The sequence below is a fragment of the Alligator mississippiensis genome, chromosome 1, assembly GCF_030867095.1.
Source record: "Alligator mississippiensis isolate rAllMis1 chromosome 1, rAllMis1, whole genome shotgun sequence".
Lineage (NCBI taxonomy): Eukaryota > Metazoa > Chordata > Crocodylia > Alligatoridae > Alligator > Alligator mississippiensis.
Window position 1 is genome coordinate 317,483,781 of NC_081824.1, and position 21,827 is coordinate 317,505,607.

The 21,827-nt window shown below is 44.7% G+C and overlaps 1 protein-coding gene across 1 annotated transcript in view; it reads right to left on the reverse strand.

Annotated features, from left to right (window-relative positions):
• The window catches only part of SMS (spermine synthase), a 90,084-nt gene that overhangs the window by 51,787 nt on the left and 16,470 nt on the right, over positions 1-21,827 (reverse strand). The window contains exon 2 of the mRNA XM_059720852.1: positions 2,662-2,782. Within this exon, the coding sequence (XP_059576835.1) occupies positions 2,662-2,782 (121 nt within the window). The remainder of the gene's footprint in view (positions 1-2,661; positions 2,783-21,827) is intronic.

Sequence of the window (21,827 nt, forward strand, 5' to 3'; positions counted from 1 at the left end):
CCCTCCCACTCAGGTCACCCGAGTAACTGGCCAAAGGGACATTTGAGACAGAAATCTTGAACACAGGGGGATCCAATGTGGATTATTACTGGAATCTTATATTCCCTGGTGGCATCTTCAGTCTTTCCTTAGTGTTACATTCCACACAGAGGGCCGGAAAAAGATCTAGAACTAAGTTGAGGAAACTATTCCCTTTACCTTGCAAATTCCAGACTGGAATTGGAAACTACAGTGCTGCTTGAATTTAAAGGAAAATTTCCCATGAGAAAAAAGCCCAACAGAATCCCTTTAATCATTTGGCTCTAATTCAGTTTTTCATTTTTAACTTTAATTAGCTTTGTCTATATAACCATTTGGGGAAGTTAGATAGCCAAGCCAAGCAAAAAATGACAGAACCAGGAAGTGGAGAACGCACATGCACCAGCTTTTTTTTCAATCCAGTTTTTCAACTGTACAATATAGCAAAAGAAGTGAGGACAGGAAGGAGAGATTTGAGGTCAACCCAGTGGAAATTAGTTTCAACTGACAAGGAAGCTAAGCTGGAGAGTAGAAATAAAGTTCAAATCTCATTTACGAGTGCATTATGCAGCCTGGTGGGGACCTTTTATACTAGAAACACTAGGCTTTTTCTCAGAGATCCTGCAAGGGCACAGATACTTTTCTAGAGGTCTAAGCTTGCTTCAGACAAAAAAAAAAAATACGTTTCCTGCCCTGGGCAGAAAAAAAACACGTAGAAAGTTCTTTTCCTCTGTTCCTCAATCTACCACTCCCTTCACTACTCAAGTATTTAGTACCAAAGGTCTAGCCTACACTTAAGCATTTTACTATCATAGTATTTTTATTAAAGGATATGTTCATTCTTACACGCAAAAAACCCAAAAATGAATACCACTACGTTGGCAGAAAAGTCTCTTATTCCCCTTCCTATCCAGGGAGCTGCACAACTTCAACCATACAGAGAAAACCTTCTACCTTAGAGAAGGCCTTCATGTTTCTAAATATTGGACCAATAAGTAAAGCAACACCGCTGTTTTAATGGAAGGTAAAGTTAGAAAAAGTGTGGAGATTTTTTTTTAACTTGTTCAGCAGAGAGGCGTCTACAAGAAGGGGAGCTGAAGTCTTGTAAACCTCTACGCAGCAGAGTTCAGGCAGTATCTCTTCTAATGGCAAATTCAAGGCCTTTCCTATGCAGAAGTAATTTTATATTCCTGCAGAATGTGATTATTAATATGGATTAATAAAGGGCTTGTGGCTTACACCAATGCAATTTCACACCATCATACTTAACCTTGCTTAAAAAAGGAGTCACACCAAAGAATACCTCATATGGCCAAAGACAATGTTTTCACATTGTACAGATAGTAATTTGGTACAGTACAACTGGCTCTGTATAGCTATGTAGGTGACAGGGCAGTGGGGGCAGACCCGAATGTCACATCAAACTAGACAAAGCATAAAATCCTACTCAAAAACTCCACAGATTTTTCTTTTGCTCATCCTTGGGAATAGAAGTTAACAGATTCTCAGGCACGAATCAAATACAGTAAAGCTCATTTAACAGGTTCTATGAAATGTCGAATAACCCACTTATATATACAACCCTGCAAAATCTTTTTCTGTATCATAAAACAGATGAATATAGTTTTGTTTGGTAGTTCATCTCAATTAGCATTGTTTACATGAACGTATGGTCCCCACTCACACCATAAGCAACCTTTTTTGTGCAGTCAATTTTTAAGTGACCATACTTGCAAAGAACCAATCAATTTTTTCAAGAGCCAAAACAAAGACAATAAAGGGGAAGAAGTATTCCCCTTTCTTGTCTAATTCCCCTCCCAATTACTATAACTATTATTGTAAAAATTATGCAATGTTCTAAAGTTGGATTTGATGTATTCAGCTAAATATTATTTTTGGAAAACTTTGAGATTCTGATGCCATAACAGCAGTGATATATAAACAAAGGGTTTGAAATACAACTCACCCAAAATACATATGGAGAACTTTCACTTTGGGGGAACTTTTGATTCTGCAGAATCTAAGTGGTTATTTAAAAGTATCTATCTGGTTGAATAATTAAGCTGGTATCTGAAAAGCTAAGGAATTTGAGGCAGACTGTCCTAGATCTGAAGACATGACTCTCCTGTCCTTGCTGCCGAGACGCTGAGTATAGCGGAGTGAAAGCAGACCAAAATGGTTCTATTCAGGAGTTGAACTGAATCTTGTCTAGTTCTTTTTCACCAAGGACCCTTCCCATTGGAGGAAAAACATATACGCACACAAACCTGGATAGAAGCAGGTTACCAAGAACTTCACAGGAACCAAGATGCTTGGCAAGGAGAAAGTGAAATAGGAAAATATACTTTGTAAGTACATGAAGTATTGTAGGGATCAGGACAGGAAGGAGGTTAAAAGTGGTGGGGGGACAGGGGAACCACAGGAAATAAACTGACCAAGAAGAGAAATGAAAATTAAAGAAAGGAGGAAAAGGTGGTAAAACAAAAGAATGACCGAGAAATATATTCTTACAATTTAACACCTTAAAAGTGGGGGGTGGGTACATTTTAGGTACAATATTTAATTGTAGCAGTCTAACACAGTACCCAACTGCCTTACACTGTAATCAGAACATAGTTTCTGGAGTACAAATATCCAACTTACCTGCCATTTTTGTTGGTGTAAGTTGCTAGGTAACCATGATCTTCCCAGCTGTGAATTGTTTCTGTCATTCTCTGCTGTTGAAAAATGGGCTGTAGACCTTTAAGAACGGCATTGCAATCAGCTGAAAGATCAAAGAGGGAAATACATAATCAGCTGCGATATTCTCACATAATTTCCTCCATCTGCTTCTTTAATACAAGGTTGGTTATTTTTAAAAAGTAGTTGTATAGTTCTTCAAAGCAACCTGAATTACTATATATACTATGTACCACATCTTCCCCCATTCCTCTCATTGGAACAACAACACTTGAGTTTGCAACTATACAAATCATCTGAATGCAAAAACAAAACAAAAAAAAATGTAAATCTTTATGCATCATATCCCCTTATTATATGTTCCAGGACTAAGAAATTCTACTATAGGAGATGATTTGAGTCAGGCTGTTTCCTACTGTGCTAAATATCAACATCTAAAGGGAGATTTGTTTAGTTTTTCAGGATTACCATTATTCATTTACTTCAAAAAGAAGACCTCAGTCTTCTTTATGTGACTCTTAAGCAACTAAAATAGTAAGGATGATCATAATGACTATTACACTGAAATAACTGGAGATTATTTAGGACTTCTGACATTCTTTTAACATTTTCTGATACAGCAGGATGGGCACAGGCAAATTTTTCACCTGTTCCTTCTTGGTTCAACAACAGGGTTTTTTTTAAGAGGGAAAGCTGAGTTGCCAAAAGGATAAGACAGCTCTAACTTGGGTGTGTAAAGAACAAGGAAAGAAGGATTAATAAATCATTTTTTTCTCCTCTCAAAATTACTGCAGACTATTCACTCCTCTTTTCCACCCAGTGACTGTAGAAACTGGAAGAACATCTGTTCACCAGTGCACCCCAAGGGAAAACAAGATCCAGCAGACAAACTTCTGGAAAACTGTTTTAGGCTGGACATTAGGAAAAATTTATTTACCATCCAAGTCCCCAGGGCCTGGAATAGACTCCCCACAGAAGTGGTGCAAGCACTTACTCTGGACACTTTTAAGAAACACTTGGATGCTTATCTTGCTGGGATCATTTGACCCCAGCTGACTTCCTACTCCTTGGGCAGGGGGCTGGACCCAATGATCTTGCAAGGTCCCTTCCAGCCCTAATGTCTATGAAATCTATTAAATCAATCTGTAGTGCTATGTTAAGACACCAGTTTCCTACCATTCAGGTCTCAACCAAGCACTGACCTCCACGTGCCATGCAGAAGTTCGGTTGTCTGTCACTCAGAACAAAGGAAATTCAGGTTTCCATAGACGTAAGATACAAAATACAATGGAAAAGTCTTATGGCCAATTTCCTCAGAAGTTCTCATTTATTTATATAATTGTCTTATCCCCCCAAAAATGGAGGAGTAGAGTCATTATTACCTTAAATAAAGGTGGGGGAAGGACATTATTATCTGCCAACTGTAATCAAGTTATTTATATCCGACGTGTATTATCCATATTCTGTTATACCAATGATTCTGGTAAACTTACATTTTGGTTAGTTTTGCCCCAATCTGCATGTGATGGAACTTAAGGTGCTAGTCAGACATAGGTAATTTTCTTTAAAACAACCCTTTGAGAGAATCAGCATGTGTAGCTCCTTTATATATAAGCAAGCAGATCCTCTAAACCAACTATCACATGACAAGACAAGTCATAACCTGGATTAACAGCCCTTATACAGGGGGAAACTGACTGAAACAGTTACAGTAAAATTATTCCACTATGGTTATACCAATAAAAATCCCACCCCCCCAAATATTTTTTTAAATTCAAAAATAATATCAGCTCATGTCAGAATAAATTTAGGCTGGGACAAGTAAATTTCCCATGTCCCTGCACACCAAGTAAGCCCTACAAATCCAGAATCTCTGCCTGCAGGTATGAAGATCAGTAGATCCACAACTCCCAAACTTCCCTGCCCCATGCATTGCCATCTTAAAAACAATCTGTCAAGTGAATGGATGGAACCTCAAGCTCACATAACTCAGTAATACATTTCGCGAACCCTTGCACTTGCCAACCCTATTATTTAGGACACATATATACAGATGTTACATGCTGGCAATCATCCATAAAAATTACCAGAGAGGCCAAAATATGTAAGAGGAACAAAACTCTCATTCTTCTGGATAGCATCAAAGAATGATCTTATTTTACCAACTTTTCTCTGGACAAATTAAAGCTGGGAAGACAGAGCTTCCAAATCTAATATTAGATGAACATTATCCAATGAAGCAAGAGATAACATTTATCTCCCATTTCACATTCATTAATTTCCTATGCTGCAATTTATGCTTAATTAGAGGTTCTGTCAGACAGCAAAGAATAATTTAATTGCTGATAAGGCAACAATTAGTTTGTTGCTTTGTCAGCTGGGGCTGGGATAAGCTGCCCAGCCAGGATGGGGGGGCTCGGGACTCAGGGAGTGGGGTGGGTGCTGCCACCACTTGCCCAGCCAGGACGGGGGGTGCGGGATGAGGGCACGGCGGTGCTGGGAGCAGGGGCTATACCCTGCTGCTGCTTGCCCCCCTTCCACCCAGAGTGAGCTGTGCCTGCATTGATTTTCACCCCCCACCCCCAGATGATCAAGTGGCAGCAGGGCATAGCCCCCGCTCCCAGCACTTCTGCGCCCATATCCTGCACCCCGGCTAAGCAGTTTATCCCAGCCCCTGCCCTTCCCTCCCCTCTCCGCCCACTACAATCGACTTACCAGCTGGAGGCAACTGTGTCCAGCATGGTGAGGTCTGCTGCCTGTTAGTCTATGGCTCAATCTCCAAAGAGGCACTGAATTTTTCCAAATCAATTTAGAGGCTTCTGATTCTATTTGGTCTTTTAATTGGTCTCCCTGGAGATTAAGCCGCCAAATCGAGCCAAACCTCCTCCAAATCGAATCATATGTATATGGTTTCCTTTTCCAGTCCCACAATACTTTCAGGTGAAGGTATAATTCAAACACTATTATGAAAGAAGGCTTTATGCAAGGATAGGTAACCACTGGCATGCATGCCAATTAGTGGCATGTGGAGACATTTTCCCTGGCACTTCAGGAAGCGTGTGAGGAAATTGTTTAAAAAAAAATATTTTTTAATTTGCTGCTCAGATCTCTCCAAAGCAGCCAAAGGTGCCAGTGCCACGGCAGGCACCAGGGGTGGAGTCAGGAAAACAGAGGCAAGGACAGTCTGAGTTCTGCTGCCCTCATGCCATGCCTAGGGTTGCCAACTCTGACTGAAGCTATTCTGGGAGGTTTTTTTCCCCAACATGACATAACGTTAACTAAATAGCTAATGTAATGTAAATCTCCAAGACTGCTTTCAGTAATCAGCAGGAGATGGATGTCGATTCCGGTAGACTTCCGGCCAATCCGGGAGGGTTGGCAACCCTAGCCATGCCCCCCAACCTGACCCAGCCCAGCCCATGGAGGGGAGCTGTGGGTGGGCAGAGCCAGGACCAGAGCCAGGGCCAGGCAGGCGCTCCAGAGGGCCGATGCGCTGGAGGCTCCCAATGGGTGGGCAAAGCCCTGCACCTGGCCTGGGCTCAGGTAAACAGACACCCCATCCCACCCAGGCGAGGGCAGCATGGGGGTGCCGAGCACCAGGCTTGGGTGTTTGGGGCAGGATCAGAGCAGCACAGAGAGAGGCAGATGTGGGGGAGGCGCCGTGGGAAGGCTAGCCCAGCCAGGCCCTTGGGAAGGTGGCAGCTGGAGCAGAGCAGGGCCAGGTTAGAAGCAGGGCCCTGTGGGCTCAGGGACCCAGCGGCACCCAAAGCGGGGCTTGGCCCAGCCTGCATAGTTCAGTGAGGATTGGGTGCAGCCACCCTGCCCATGAGGAGACACTGCCTGGCCAGGGCAGGATGCCAAGCTCATGGGGCTCCACCTCCCTGTATGCTGGGCACAGCATGAGTGGGGTGGACCCACCCCTGGTGCAGTGACCCAGCCACAGGAGCCTCCCCAGGCTCCAGGAACAGCTGCTGTGGCTACCCCAGCCTTGCACTCACAGATCCCCTCCAGAGACCGGGGCTGGGGCAAGCGCCGTACAGGGCTGCTGCGCTGCAGGCTCCCAGCCAGCTTGGCCCCAAGTGCCACCTGTGGCAGCTGTTCCTAGGGCCCAGGGGGCTCCTGGGGCCAGGCCCCTGCACCAGGGTGGCTTTGCCCCACTCACGCTGTGCCTGGCATGCAGGGAGACCAAGCCCAGAGCCAGAAGCCCCCCAAGCATGGCATCCTGCCCTGGCCAGGCAGCATCCCCTCTCAGGCAGGGTGGATGCAGCCCATCCCTGTGGAGCTGTGTGGGCCAGGCCCCACCTCAAGTGCCGCTGGGCACCCCTGCCCACCCACCACAGTCCATGTCTGCAGAGCCCCTGGGCAGGCCCCACTTCCCACCCAGCCCCTGCTCTCCTCTGGCACCTCCCCCACCACCATCCCTCCATCACCCGGCTCCTGCCCCAAGCGCCCAGCGCCCCGGTGCTGCCCTCACCTGAGTGGGACAGGGAGTCTATCTGCCCAAGCCCTAACTGGGCCCCCCACAATGGCCCTGGGCCCAGGCTCCCCCCTGCTCCAGGATCGTCAGGAAGGCCTAATTGCCCCAGCTCTGGCAGCTGCTGCTAGTGTGTCACCATCTCCACCTCCCTCAACCAGACACTGCCCTGGACCAACGGGTCAAGCTGCAGCTGGTAGCGGTGGGAGACATGAGTGGTGAGGAACATACCCTCTTTCTCCTTTTCCTTTCGCCTTTCCTTTTCTTTTCTCTCTTCCCTTTCACCTCCTCTCTCTCCTCTTTTCTTTACCTCTTTCTCATTTTCCCCCTTCTCTCATCACAACATGCTTAACAAAAAAGAATACACGAGAACAAAGGTAATTCATGAAGTTTTATTTATTGCTACCAAGTTTAGACTTTTTAGAAAACCTGGTATTTACTGTTAAAAAAGCAACATTTACAATTATTAACTGTATTAATATGCAGTGCATCCTGTCATGTAGCCCCCATCCCAGTTTTGTTTTTCTGACACACCAGCACTCTAGGACCTTACAAGGTAGACATCACAGGTTTTTTCGACACTTCAGCCAAAACTGCTGCCTACCTCTTGTTTTATGGTTCAACTGTGAGTGCTCCAATTCCTGTATACATCAGCACTTGCTGGGCACTAATTCTGCTACAGTGGCTCCATGGAAAATTCATTTCAACATCTTTTGGTTTAAAGATTGATGACAGAACAGTTTCTAGTCATTCTTGTCCTTCCTTCCTGCCTCCCTCCCTCCACACTTCCGCCCCATACTCCTTACTGTCTCATCTGTTTCAGTTCTATTTCATTTTCTTCTTTCACAGCCTCTGCAAAAGCATCACAACAATGCTGCTGGAAGACCACTTAGCTTAACTGCCCAAACAGGTTTTTTCCAGACCTGAAGAACATGAAAATTCCTAAATTCTAGCCCTCATCTCATTATCTTGCAGGGATTGTTTCAGGAGCAGGGTTTTTTTGTTTGTTTTGTTTTGTTTTTTAAGGAAAAGGATGGAGGAGAGAGCAAATGATAGTGAGATTGGAAAAGACAAGGAATGTCAACGCTTTCAATTTAGCAGCAGTTCTGCTTGTTGGATGTCAGTTGCAAGGACCATTAAACTAGGGAATGTCCTGCTGGGTGGCACGGAAGCGGAAAGGGATCTTGGAGTCCTAGTGGACTCCAAGATGAACATGAGTCGGCAGTGTGACGAAGCCATCAGAAAAGCCAATGGCACTTTATCGTGCATCAGCAGATGCATGACGAATAGATCCAAGGAGGTGATACTTCCCCTCTATAGGGCGCTGGTCAGACCGCAGTTGGAGTACCATGTGCAATTCTGGGCGCCGCACTTCAAGAGGGATGCGGATAACCTGGAGAGGATCCAGAGAAGGGCCACTCGTATGGTTAAGGGCCTGCAGACCAAGCCCTACGAGGAGAGACTAGAGAAACTGGACCTTTTCAGCCTCCGCAAGAGAAGGTTGAGAGGCGACCTTGTGGCTGCCTATAAGTTCATCACGGGGGTACAGAAGGGAATTGGTGAGGTTTTATTCACCAAGGCACCCCCAGGGGTTACAAGAAATAATGGCCACAAGCTAGCAGAGAGCAGATTTAGATTGGACATTAGGAAGAACTTCTTCACAGTTAGAGTGGCCAAGGTCTGGAATGGGCTCCCAAGGGAGGTGGTGCTCTCCCCTACCCTGGGGGTTTTCAAGAGGAGGTTAGATAAGCATCTAGCTGGGGTCATCTAGACCCAGCACTCTTTCCTGCCTATGCAGGGGGTCGGACTCGATGATCTATTGAGGTCCCTTCCAACCCTAACATCTATGAATCTATGAAACCATGCCAAAAATTCTTTTCTTGTGATAGTATCCTATCATTTTAGCCCAAGACCATTGCTAAAAGGCTGGGCCCAAACCCAAGCATCACTTGGAATTCTGTAGCCACAGTCCGAAATACAAGAAACATAGCTAATGTTAGCCAAATACAACAGGAGCTTTGCTACACTAAGCCAAATTTACTTTTAGCCTGTAAGGGGCTTAACTGGCAATCCAAAATTAGGCCAGCCATTATACACTATGCATCAGTACAATCCAGGCAAGCCACTCGACTCTCCTCCCCATGGAGGAGCTTGTTTAAACTTCCCCAAGCTCTATTTTAGCCATGTAGATCCCAGGTACGTTCGAGAAAAGAACCCAAGATACATCAGTAGTTCATCCTGTGTCAATTTGAACATGGTTTCGGACTCTTAATGGCATCACTCTCATGGCCCTTTGCAAAAGGAAAAAGAAAATGAATTTGGAAATGATTCAATATTGATTTTGGAAAATTCTAAGATTTGTGTGTTAATAATTATTCGGTTTATTGAATCACCTTGTTATTGAGTTCAAGTGGCTGCTCATTCTATTTGTCTCAACAAAGAAAAGATTGAATTCCTTAAAACCCATTGCAAGGTATATTAACAGTAAATCCAAAATTGGTCACCAATTCATTATCATCATCATCATCTGTACACATCATTCTTGCTAGCCAGATGAATCAAATGTAATAAGAACGCAGCATGCTCCTCCAGTTCTAAGCACTACTCCCCTGCCCCTCGTAATTAATGCTGATGTAAAACGTGCATTGTTTTAAAAGTTTCCTGACACAAAACTATATAAGTTTAAACAGTGGGTTGGGAAAGCCACAATTTGAGAGACCTTAGGCTAGTCCAGATGTATAAACTGCTAATGAACAGCAGGATTTTTTTATAATGGCTCCACTATTAAGTATGGCTCTTCACCATTTCACTACCATTTTGTCCTCTTATAGTTTAGCAGTACCATTCTAGCAGTACCATTCTGCATCTTAAATTAAAAAAAAACATGTGCATCTAACAACATATTTGGCAGTAAATACACCTTTCACAAACGGGGTTGGAGGTGGGAGGGTATTACAGTTGGCTTCCCTCCTCCTCCTATTTAAGTGAAAAATAAATATGTATGTATGTATATATGTACATGAGACAGGAATTAAAATGTGTTAATAATATAAGAGGTACATTTTCCTTTAAGTGACAGTAGACAATATTTCTGACCACAACTCTGAGGATATTAAGGTTCTGTATGGACATCTATTTATTACCTGAGCATATAACAAGACAGGAGCTTATAAAACCAGGTACCTACAACTACAAGGAGGCTGTAATTTTCAGAATCAGCTGTAATCAGGGTGAGAGAGTACATATAAGACTGTCCTTAAAAACAAAAAACAGAAACCTTGGTTTCCCAGTTTTCTGTTCTTTTACGAGCATTATTTACAGCATTCTCCCCAGCCCGCTGCCAGGCAGTACTGTAGCTGCAAAATCTTAAGCAAATTTGCTTCCCCAGGAAAATCCTCAGATTTTGTAAAAATTCTTTAAAGCTAGTGGGACCAAAATCCTAGTGAATTTCACAACCCTGGATTCTAGAGAGATCCCATGACCCAGGGCAGATACTGCAGTGACTACTAGCCCACCTCTCTACACCACAAACCTCCCTAGAAAGAAGATAATGCTCAGGGATCTGGCTTTTCCATTTCCCATGGAAAAAAATGGATTAAAACTGTGTATTTTACTTTTACCAGAGGCAAATGTGGATTTCTTATTTTACCGGAGAAAACTGCAGATTTTGCAGTTTTGCAACAAGCCCTCTGCAGGCTGGCATAGTTCCAGCCTGAAGGGAGCTGCAGGGGGGGAGGGGATGTGGGAGGAGGGCAGCCAGGAAGGGGGTGCCATGTGCAACATGGCCACCAGGCAGCCTGGAGAGCAGCTCCTGCAGGTAAATTGGAAGCATGGGCAGGATTGAGGCCCCCATAGGGAGGGAGGCAGTTAAGCAGGTCTGGGGCTGGGACTGCTGCCCAGCGTGTGCAGGGCTTAGGGCCACAATGCATGTCTGCAGGCCACAGCAGGGAGCGGGGGCATGGCCATGGGAAGCTCATCCGGGGGGGGTTGGGGGTGGCTCCCCCCCGCTGTGTGCACTCCCAGGGGGCAGAGGGGACCCACGTCTCTGTGCATGGGATGGGGATGGCGCACTGACCACATCAGGCTCAAGCTCCTACCCTGCTGCCCTCCCTTGGGCCTCCGCAGCCTGGTGTGTGACTGGTGCCACAGGGAACAGTAAAGCCACACAGGAAGCTGCCTGCTGCTGTAAGCTCCATGCTGCCTGCATCCCCTGCATGCAACCCTGCACTGCCCCCCCGCTGCAGCTGTGCAGGCAAGGAACACCTCGCCAGGGAAGCGTAGAGCTCTCAGCAGCAGGCAGCTTCCTGCACAGCTCTGTTCTTTGTGGCACCGGTCATGATTGCTGGGCTGCAGAAGCCCCAGGGGAGGGCAGCAGAGTGAGAGCCCGAACCTGAAGTGGGCAGCAAGCAGCCTCGGCCCCATGCACAGATCTGGGGGGTGTGGGTCCCCGAGCCCCCCCCAGGAGTGCATGCTGCGATGAGGAGCAGCCCCCCCTGCCTGAGCCTGCAGTGGGTAGGCAGCAGGAAGGGAGCCCGGCTCCACTCCATTGCAGCACCCACTGCCTCCAGCCAGGGGCAGGGGGCTGTGGACTCAGGTCCTGGGCCTCAAAGCCTTGGCGGCTGGGAGTTGAGGGCTGGGGGAGCAGGAGCTGTAGGTGGGGGCTTTCATTTTAATTGCGGATTTGGGGTTTTTAAATCAGACAGTGCAATTTATCAGAGAATTTGCAATTTTTTAATCAGAGAAAACCAGGATCCCTGATGATCAACCAATGAAAAAGGAACAAACAAACAAATACCCCCAAAAGACCCAAGTCACCAGTCCTCATCAAGGACATGCTAGCACCAGATAAGCCTTCTGCAGGCAAACTAAACTTTGAAAATGTACATATACATGTATCAAAGTCTATTTTGCACTTTCCAAAGTCCTCTTGCACAGTATTGTAAAAGCCCTTCATTATCACAGGGTAGGAAAGATTATTTAAAACGAGTTATACAAGAATATTGTGAGCCTTCCAAAAAAGGATTCAGAATATTTCTCATCTGAAATGGAGGTACTTCATTGTTATGCAATTTGAGAAAAACCCTAAGGAACACAACAGTTTACAAATCCCCATTCTAATATGAGCATTTGGTACTCCTCTGAATAAACAAGCTAGTTTACCTCAGGCTGTGAGAAAGTGCCAGTTAAAAACAAATGAGCCTGGAGACAAACGTCTCTCCCACCACTATGTTTTGAAGCATTCTGTACTCAGTTAGAAAAGCGCCACAGGAAAAGGCTTGGTTTTGTACCCTCTAGCTCAATGCAGGCACAGAACTACAGGAAACATTTACACCAACACTATACCGGAGTTTTGAGTTGTTCACAAGTGCAGATGATTAAAAAAGAAGAAGAAGAAGAAGAAGAAAAATACAAATTCATTCCTATTGTTTCAATTTGTTCTATACTTCTGAAACAGGCAGAGAGCATTTGTGGTGATTGATGGAGCAGGGTGGGGAAGGGAAGTAGGTGGAGATGATCCAGCACTCTTCAATACCACATGGAAAAAGCAAGTCAACACTGGACCTTCCCATACACCTGCTGTATTCTGTTACATTCCTCTATTCTTTAACAGGAGGCAGGTTCCAAGGACAGTTCCTCTTCTCTCCCCCAATAAATCTGCTCAGCAATTGTGAAACTCTAAAAATAAACTACTAAAACAGGAACGTAAAGATTACACACTAAGTACAGGGCACTACAAGTGAGTCTCTTGAAATATTCACAGTACTTATCATAGTAATGTCTCAGCCAAGTTGGAGCTAATACATAATGCAATATAAATACATACAAAAATAATGTAAAAGCAACTGCCAGAGAAAGCAGAAGTTAGTTCTCTTTACCTTGTCTTTTCAAATTAGAAATAACAGCTTTTGACTTTGCTATTTTTTCCATCCCCCCGCCCCAAAGCACTGTTGTAGACCAGGAAAAATTGAGAGAAGTAAAAAAGAAACTGAAAATGCAAGCAATTTAGAAAGTTTAGATTAAAAACAAAGGCCTTCCCCATTGAAATGAAGGTAACCAGCAAAAGCTCCTGCTCTACTCCTCTAACAAACTGCAACCTGTATATGTGTATGTTAGGAGTAGCTGGTGGAAGCTCCATCCTTCGAGGTTTTTAAAACCTGGCTAGACAAACCCTTGGCGGGGATGATCTAGTTGGGGGTGGTCCTGCTCTTGAGTAACCACCTTTTCAAAATGGAAAGGCAGGACACATGCCTGCCTGTCCCTCATGGATAAAGCAGAGATGAGTGGGGTGGGGGTGGATGCAGGTTGCCCGCTGTGGGCTCGGTGCCCCCTGCCCTGCTGCCCTTCCCCAGGGAGCCCTGCACTGGCCACGCGCCCCCTGCCTGTCCAGCAGCAGCAGGGGGCACAACTCCATGCCACTGCCTGCCGGCTGCTGCCAGGCAGGCAGGCAGGCAGGGGTTACACAGCTGGCACAGGACTACAAAGGGAAAGGCAGCAGGGTGGGGAGCCCCAAGCCTGCAGCAGGCAACTCGCATCTGCCCCCACCCTACACACAAATCTGAGGGGGCATGTGCCCCCATGCCTCCCCAGGAGACGCATGCAGCAGCATGGAGCTGCCCCTACCATGCACTCCTTGGACAAGCCACCTGTGGCTCCGTCCCACTCCCCAGCCCGGCCCTGGGTCCCATGCACTGCCCCAGCCACACTCCCTCCCTCACCATGGGGGCCTCTATCTGCCCCACCCCCGCCCCTCCCCATAGACTTTCCTGCAGGGAACTGCTCAATGCTGACTGGCTGCATTCCTAGCCATGTGCATGTGTGAGGGTGGGCACGTGCATGTGGCGCCCCCTATGTCCCACTCCCAGCAGCCCCTTGCAGGCTGAAACGCTGCCAGCCTGCAAGGGGAAACCCGCCATTTCCCATGGATCCCTGCACAATGCTGCAAATCCAGAGCAAGTGCTGTCCTGGAGGCATGCAGCCCAGGACCAGGGCCCAAGGTTCCTGTTCCGGGACTGTCCCACCCAATTAGGGATGGGTGGTCACCCTCTCCTGCTTTGAGCAGGGGGTTGGACTAAATGACCTCCTGAGGTCCCTTCCATCTCTTATCTTCTATGAGATAAAGCCAAACAAGTCAAAGAGAGATGAACAGCTTTTCTATTTTTGTGGAACCAGATCATCTTGACGTGATAAAACAAAAAGGCTCCATGTTTTGTTTATGTAGCTTAACTTTGAAGTGCTGCTCTCCTCTGAGAAGAGACTATATAAATATTGTATGTAAGCAACAAAACTTCTCTCTCATGTGTACCAAGAGTAATAACAGCTTTTAGTAGTTTTTCCTTTCTCCTCCCATATTAAGATGTTTCTCTGAAGCACAAGACTTCATAATGCTTTAAAAAAATTGTTTGTATTCACTGCAACCATCAGTTGTGAGGCACCTTATTGATAAAGTTCAGTACTAACTGCATCTAATGACTCTGGCTCTGTACTCTGAGAAAATGGCACAGCATATGTATTTACTTCTAGTCTTTAAAAAATAAAACTACATTTCTGACTTTCTTCAAAGCCAAAAGCTTCATTTTAAACAACCTAAATTACACCCCAGGGAATTGTGCATAGAAAAATTCAGAATTATGCAAAAATTAATAACTTTTTATTTATTTATTTTTACATTTCATCTTATATCCTTAATACCTATCCCAAAAAACCCATCTGGGTGGGTGTGAGCCACATGTCGTTGTGTCCCCCCGCCAGTGGCAGCAGCAGCAGGCCCTTGAGGCCATGGCAGGCAGAGCCCCCCAGTGGCACGCTGCTCTGCCAGAGTCCCAGGGGCTACACATGGTGGCACACAGCCAACCCAGTCTAGCCTGGTCTGCTGGCACACACCTTCAACTAGACCAGACTGCACATGGGGTTCATGGCACTGCAGGCAGGAGCCACGCACCATCAGGCCATGCAGGCTCTGTGCCTCTACATGGGGCTTCCAGCACTCCAGTGAAAGCCACGTGTGGAGGCATGGACTCGGCCTGGCCTGGCCTGACCAGATGGTGTGCAGCTACTACCTGCAGTGCCATGAGCCCCACGTGCTGGCATGGAGTCAGCCCAGTTTGGGTTGAAGGTGCACACCAGCAGACTGGGCCAGGCAAGCTCCATGCCACCGTGTACAGCCCCCCAGGACTCAGTCAGAGCCGCATGCCGACGGGGGCTCTGCCTGCCATGGCCACAAGTGCTCCAAGGGCCTGCCTGCTGCTGCCGCCAGTGCCACCATGGGAGGGGGACTGACAAGTGACACACCCACCCACAAACCCTACCCCCACTCCTGCAGGCAGGAGCTCCCCACCCCACTCTCCAGCTGTGGAGTTGTGCGCCAGCATGCTTGGTGCCTTCATGTGTGGCTCCCAGCTGGAGTGCCAGGAGCCCCGTGGAGATGGGGGTACAGACCCCATCCAAGTTAAATTATGCAAAATTATGCAGGGTCATATGTTTTATGTGCAAAATTGCATGGGCACATAACTGCATATTGCCCCAGGGTGTACTAAATAATAAACTGCTGTTGTAAGAACAGCTATAATTAAGCTTTTTTTTTTTTTTTTTTTTTTTACATATGCAGACGCACACAATCTATTCAGTACACAGCTTTATTATAAGCTTGTAGCATATATAATCATTAAAGCTTAGAAAAACAGAATGTAAACACTGTTAGCAAACATGACCCCAGGGTGCTGTGGTGAGCCCATTCTGGCTATCTTAATCCCACATAAAGTTTCGGTTGGAGAAACATTTTTTTCCCCCCATCCATTCCTAAGTAACTGCACAACTCTGTCACGGGTGCTGGCTTTTAGAGTGCTGCAGGCTTGCATGGATCATGATAAACAGGATCACTGTCCTAAAGAAGTAACAATGCATATTGGATAATGTGCAACCAAGTACAGCAGGCAGAGAAGAGGGAAAAATGAGGAGGAGTTTGGTTCTAAACTTATTCAGTGGGGAAGCAAGTAAATTGGACTGACATTAAGTCAAAATTAGAGTAACAATGCTACAGTTAGTTCCGAGACAGAAATGCAGTGAACTCCCACACAAGTCTAGTTTACAAGCGTCAAAAATACTTCATGTACATAAAGAATACCTCCAATTCCAAACCACAAGGTAAATGACATACATCAGGACAAAAGCACTCATCTCTATTACTTCATGCCCTGCAGACAGCTAAGTACTTAAAGAAGAGCCAAATATATTCCAGGACACTGGAGTGCACCCTTTTTGGCAGATGTGTCACAAATTAAGCCACGTATCCTCGAGTGCCACTCCGATCCCCTTCTCCCCAACCTGTTTTTCTGCTTTCTGCTCCCTTCCCAATCTGCTGCCCCTGCCCTACAAAAATCACACACACACTCTGCCCATGCTACAGACTGGCCACTCCTGTTCTAAGATCAAATGTTGGGGTTTAGGTTTTATTTTTGTTTGTTTTTTTAAATAAAGACTGCATTATTTTGTACAAAGCCTAGATTTCTCTTACCAGGACTTGAGTAAACACCCACCTGGGAAACAAATTCCAGGGAGAGTCCATGAGTAAGTGGCGTAAGTGAAACCCTCCTCTTCTGCTCAGGTGCCAGGTACCATGTACAAGTACATAACAATTTGTACTGTTTTAACCAGAAGGGTAATGCATGTTTAAAACAAATGTACATAAACTGATGCAACACATGGGTTGGCACCCTTTTTGTGACTTAAGAAACTTTAATATTGATTCAGTTTGAACCAATTTCTTACTGAACTAAAATGAATCAGTTTAAACCAGGTTTAAGATCAGGTACATGGTATTCTGGAGGAGATTGTACCGGTTTCTCACATACACATCTGCAGTTAAGCCACCGCAACTCTGAATAGAGACAAGTTATAAATTGATGCAATACCTCTGGCACCACCAGACGAGTGAAGCAAACTGAAATGAGTCACTCATTTTCTTATACCTTCCTGCCAACTCCTGCCCCCCCCCCTTTTTTTTTTTGCTATACACTTCCAACTGCCTGCACAGGCTTTTTAGCTCCAGACCAGCAGCATTTCTTTATAGGAAGGATAAACATAACATGACAGGCAGAGACAACCACTTTCTTCGTGTGAATGTGTACCATCTGTTTCCTTCTCTGAAGACAGGTCTGAGCACTTCTGAGTAAATAAGAACCTCTGGAAGCTTAAGCATTCAGATCTTGACATGCTCCCATGTCCAAGTGACAAGTCAAAAGACCAAAATCCTATTTTTCTCCCTTCTCCCCCTCCCAAAGGTCACTGAACAGGGCAGGTACAAACATTAACTCTTTATCTTTGAAACTATCCACAGGCCAGCTCTTACATATTATATCTAAGTATATATTAACAAAACAAAACAAAAAGGTATTTTAAGCCTTGTGCTAGAAATGTTAAACCCATCTCTAGCTCAGACATCAGGATAAGAACAATTAAGAGTAGATCGTCTCTCAGCTGCCTACTCATTCCTTCTTTTGAGGCATTCCATTCTAGCCACTACAAGAGACAGAATACAGTATAAACGATCTAATATAGGAAATCCCTTTTTTCTCATTTCCTTTCATTCCCTCCTTCCCCCATTCACCCTTCTTTCCATTCCAGCCACATAACCAATTCATTTATGTCCTTCCGCCTCAGTCACTTTTGCAGTAGCTCACATGCACACAGAATCCTATCCCCAACAAGATGGCACTATTTCCTTCACCAGGCTTTTGTACACTGGCCCCCATGGAAGTGTTCTTTTAGTGACAACTAAACACTTTTGAACTTTGCTTTTGTTTTTTGGGGGTTTTTTTAAAGACACCATTTATAGCAGCAGACAGTAGCTACCACAAGGAAGCCATCAGTGCATGTGTTGCACAGCTGTGTGACTTCTGGCAGCTCCTGCAGAACTGAGGGGTTATACACTACAGGAACTGTAATGTCAGGGCATGAAGTGCCCCCTTGGAAAAAAACAGATGTTAAAGGGGACATGACAGTCAGAAGATGACAGAGGAGTCTCTACACAACCTTCTGCTGGCTTCTTTCATTCAGAGAGGTGGTGCTTATCTACTAATTCAAATAAAGGACACACCCAGCAAAACTACATCACAGACTGCACCTTAAAATCTCAACCATGCAAATTTAGTCATTTGAAACAGGGTAGGAAATGACAAAACACATCCTTAATTTTACCAGCGAGTCACACGTCTTCATATATCATCTATTAGGATTAGCTAATCTTTGACAGCACAGATTATGTTGAAATGCCTCACATTCTGCTGGTGCCCTTTAAAAAAATCTGGAAACAATAATGAAAGCTCCTGCACACAGTCCAAATAATTTTGCCTCAATCAAGGCACTTAGCTTAAATCCTACAACAGAGCTCTGGTGCTGCTGTACCACTATACTTATGTATACAAGGCGCTGATTTATGTACTACTGCATTGCACAGACTGACTTGGGAGGAAGGACTAAAAACATCATTTGGTCAAAAAATCTCAACTTGTTATTACAACAAGGGAAAAAAAAAGGTTGGTATTTATGTGGGTGTAGTTAATGGCCTCTGGACTACTCCAAAAACCAAACCCACTTTTTCTCCCATATGCCAAGTATGGAGTGAGCTCTGTAGAATTTATGAAAGATACAGTCCCTGCCCTGACTTGTTTAGCATTTAAAGCCACAATCCTGCAAGGATCTCTAAGTGGGTATTAGGGTGGACCATGACTAACCTCCTTCCATAATCCAAGCCAGCACCAGAGGGAGAAGTCAACATCACACCCAAAGAGCGAGTGGCTCAGGAGATGGTTCTTACGACTGGCCATCACAAAAGGATAAAACCCAATAACACACAAAAACCAAGGACACTTGACCACTTACTGTAAACTGGCACAGCTAGATTTAAAAATCCTTTTGGGGAAACTGAAATTTGGTGGAGAATCATTTTTAAGTTTCAAATACAAAGGAAGTTCGCTCATCAGAATCTATTTCATTCCTTAACTGCATACACAAACATTAGTCTCGCTTGTCAGAGATGATAAATCAATATTCAGAGAGTAGATGCTTGACTTGAGAGCATAACTACACTTCCCCAGGATGATTAAACATATTTTTCCTGACTTATGCACAGTACAAATAATACTGCTTGATTATAGAATTTGTATCATCCAAGGTCCTTGGCTCCATCTTTTTTGAGTAGTTTCGACCCCTCCCCATTTACCACTATCTAAATGCAATTACAAGGAGAATCCTGCAATCATTGGTTCTTATTTTATTGCTTTGCTCAAGTTTGGCTACCCGACTTTAAGATCCCCTCCGTGCTGCAAAGGAACTAGGACCATTTTAAGAACTACTTGTAGCTAACGGAGGAATGTTTTTAAATTAAGCTGGGATGAGTCCCAAAACAACCTTCCCCAGGAGGGAAAAGAAATTTAAGGCACTAATCACGCCTGTCAGAATTTGGCATGCTGACTCCATATACAGAATACGTCTTGAAGTACAGCCTCTAGAGAGGCAAAGATGGAAGATTAAAGAGAAGTACTAGGTCACCACTGCTTCAAAAATATAGTCAGCTTTCATTAAGACTTAAAAACAAAAAGCTGAAACCATAAAAAAAATGTGTAGCCCTCCCAGGGGCCTGACATGAAACACCATCACCAGAACACATACACCAAGTTAACCTGTCACCAGAGACTGAAACTCCTTCCCTGACCCCCAACATCCAAACCAAGAAGTCGAAAAATTTGAGGGCATTGCTGGAGATGGCCTGAGAGCTGGCTTCTGCATCTTTTCGGGATCACCATCTTGGCCTAGCCCAGCACAAAATTGAACACACAAATCTTGTCCCTTTGGCCACTCAGTGCAAGAGAAAGCAAACACAAAAAAACCCTTAAAAAAAATCAACACATGATCCCAGAGAAGGCCACGTCCAGCGTACCAAACGGGGCACTGAGGGCTGCAAAGACAAGCTGCAGCTGGGGGGCCACCCAAGAAGACCTGGAAGAGAGGCTCCTTCACCTCCTTGCAGAAAGGGCAGGCCACTGATGCTGCCAGGTCTATGGGGCAGACAAAGGTGCCCATGGCCAGGGCCCCATGCAGCAGCCACTACTGGAAGTTGCCATTTTTCTTTGTGATAGGCAGCTTGTACAGGGTGCACCAGGCCAGGTGAGCTCTGGTGTTGCAGCCACTAGGCCCTGCTTCCTGGTCATGTCAGGGCAAGCAGCAAGGATGCGGGGCGGGCATCATGTACTTTGATTGTCCATGCATATAGTGTCTTCCCAATACATAGATGGGATGAAGGGATGGAGTCGTACAGTGGGAATCTAGTACTTCACAAACTTGTTGCAGACAGTAGGAGAGGAGTATAAGTATGTGGATGCATATCTTGGGGTAAGCAAGAAGAAAGCCATTAGCAGAGACCTACCATACCTACAGCTTGCAGCTAAGAGTTTTAGAGGGGACTGAGTATCAGAAACAATTTGCACCCTCGCAGCAGCCAGAAGCAATTGCAAAAGGGAGATACTGAAACTCCTTTCTTCCAGCAAATAGAGTGGGACTGACCTCATATGAAATCAGCCAAAGGCCAATCAAAGAAATGAACCCCATATGGGGTTTTAGGTAAAAATCCCAGCAGCTTCCCCTTCTACCTTCTAAGATAGCAGGAGTTCACTCCTCCCAAATGAAATACTCCTCTGCTCATTGCTATCTTTGGCTAATAGAAGTGGACTGTCCGTTACTTGGCAGCTAATAGCTCCCCCTCCACCCCCTGCCCAAAAATACTGACAGTTCAGTATTCAGCTCATGCTCTCAATCCAAAAAGTACTTCTAAAGGTTAACAGAACAGTGGAATGAGGTCTTGGAATATACTACTATTAGTAATGATGCCCTCTGCCAAGATATGCCATGTGTCTCACAATTAGGTCCATCTTGTAACACTGCATAATTAGTTGAAACCAGGAGAGAGTACTTTAACCCAATATGATTAACATCAGTAATTTAAAAGTTAACAAGCAGGAAGCCCTGGATTTACAGCATCAATTTTAATCTTGTTTTGCATTTGTACTTGTATTTTCTTTTTTTAAAAGTGTTTACTGTCATTAGTTGAAATAACCATTGAAATAACTATATTTGGTTGCAAATCCACATTATATACATTTAATTTGGTATTTCTGGATAAAAGGAAAGATAAACATATATAGTATAAAGCATTATTCAAATTCTTCATGTTAAAAAAAGAAAAAGAAGTGACGTTTGCCAGGTGATCATTATTGCCCCTCAGAGATTTCTTTCAGGCTGTGTTTTAACTGGAAGGAAATTGGAATTCAAATGTACAACATCATTTTAAAGTTATTTTCTTCATTGGCTAAAATAAAGATTAATGTGTTGGATATGCAAGAAAGATTTTATGAAAAGTTTGTATTTAAAACCAAGTTATTAAATAAGGAAATATTAATATATTGAGATTGAAAATGTGGTGCATGGAAGCCAGAAAACAAAGGCATTTAGGCAAAAAATCTATAGGGACCTAAACTGCATGGGTGCTTTTGAAAATCTCAGTGAGAGCTGAGTGGTCACTGGCTTCACTCCCATCCAACCTTAGCTCACGTATCAGCAATCTTCAGTACCTGAATCTCCTTGAAAAATCTGATTCCATCTCCAA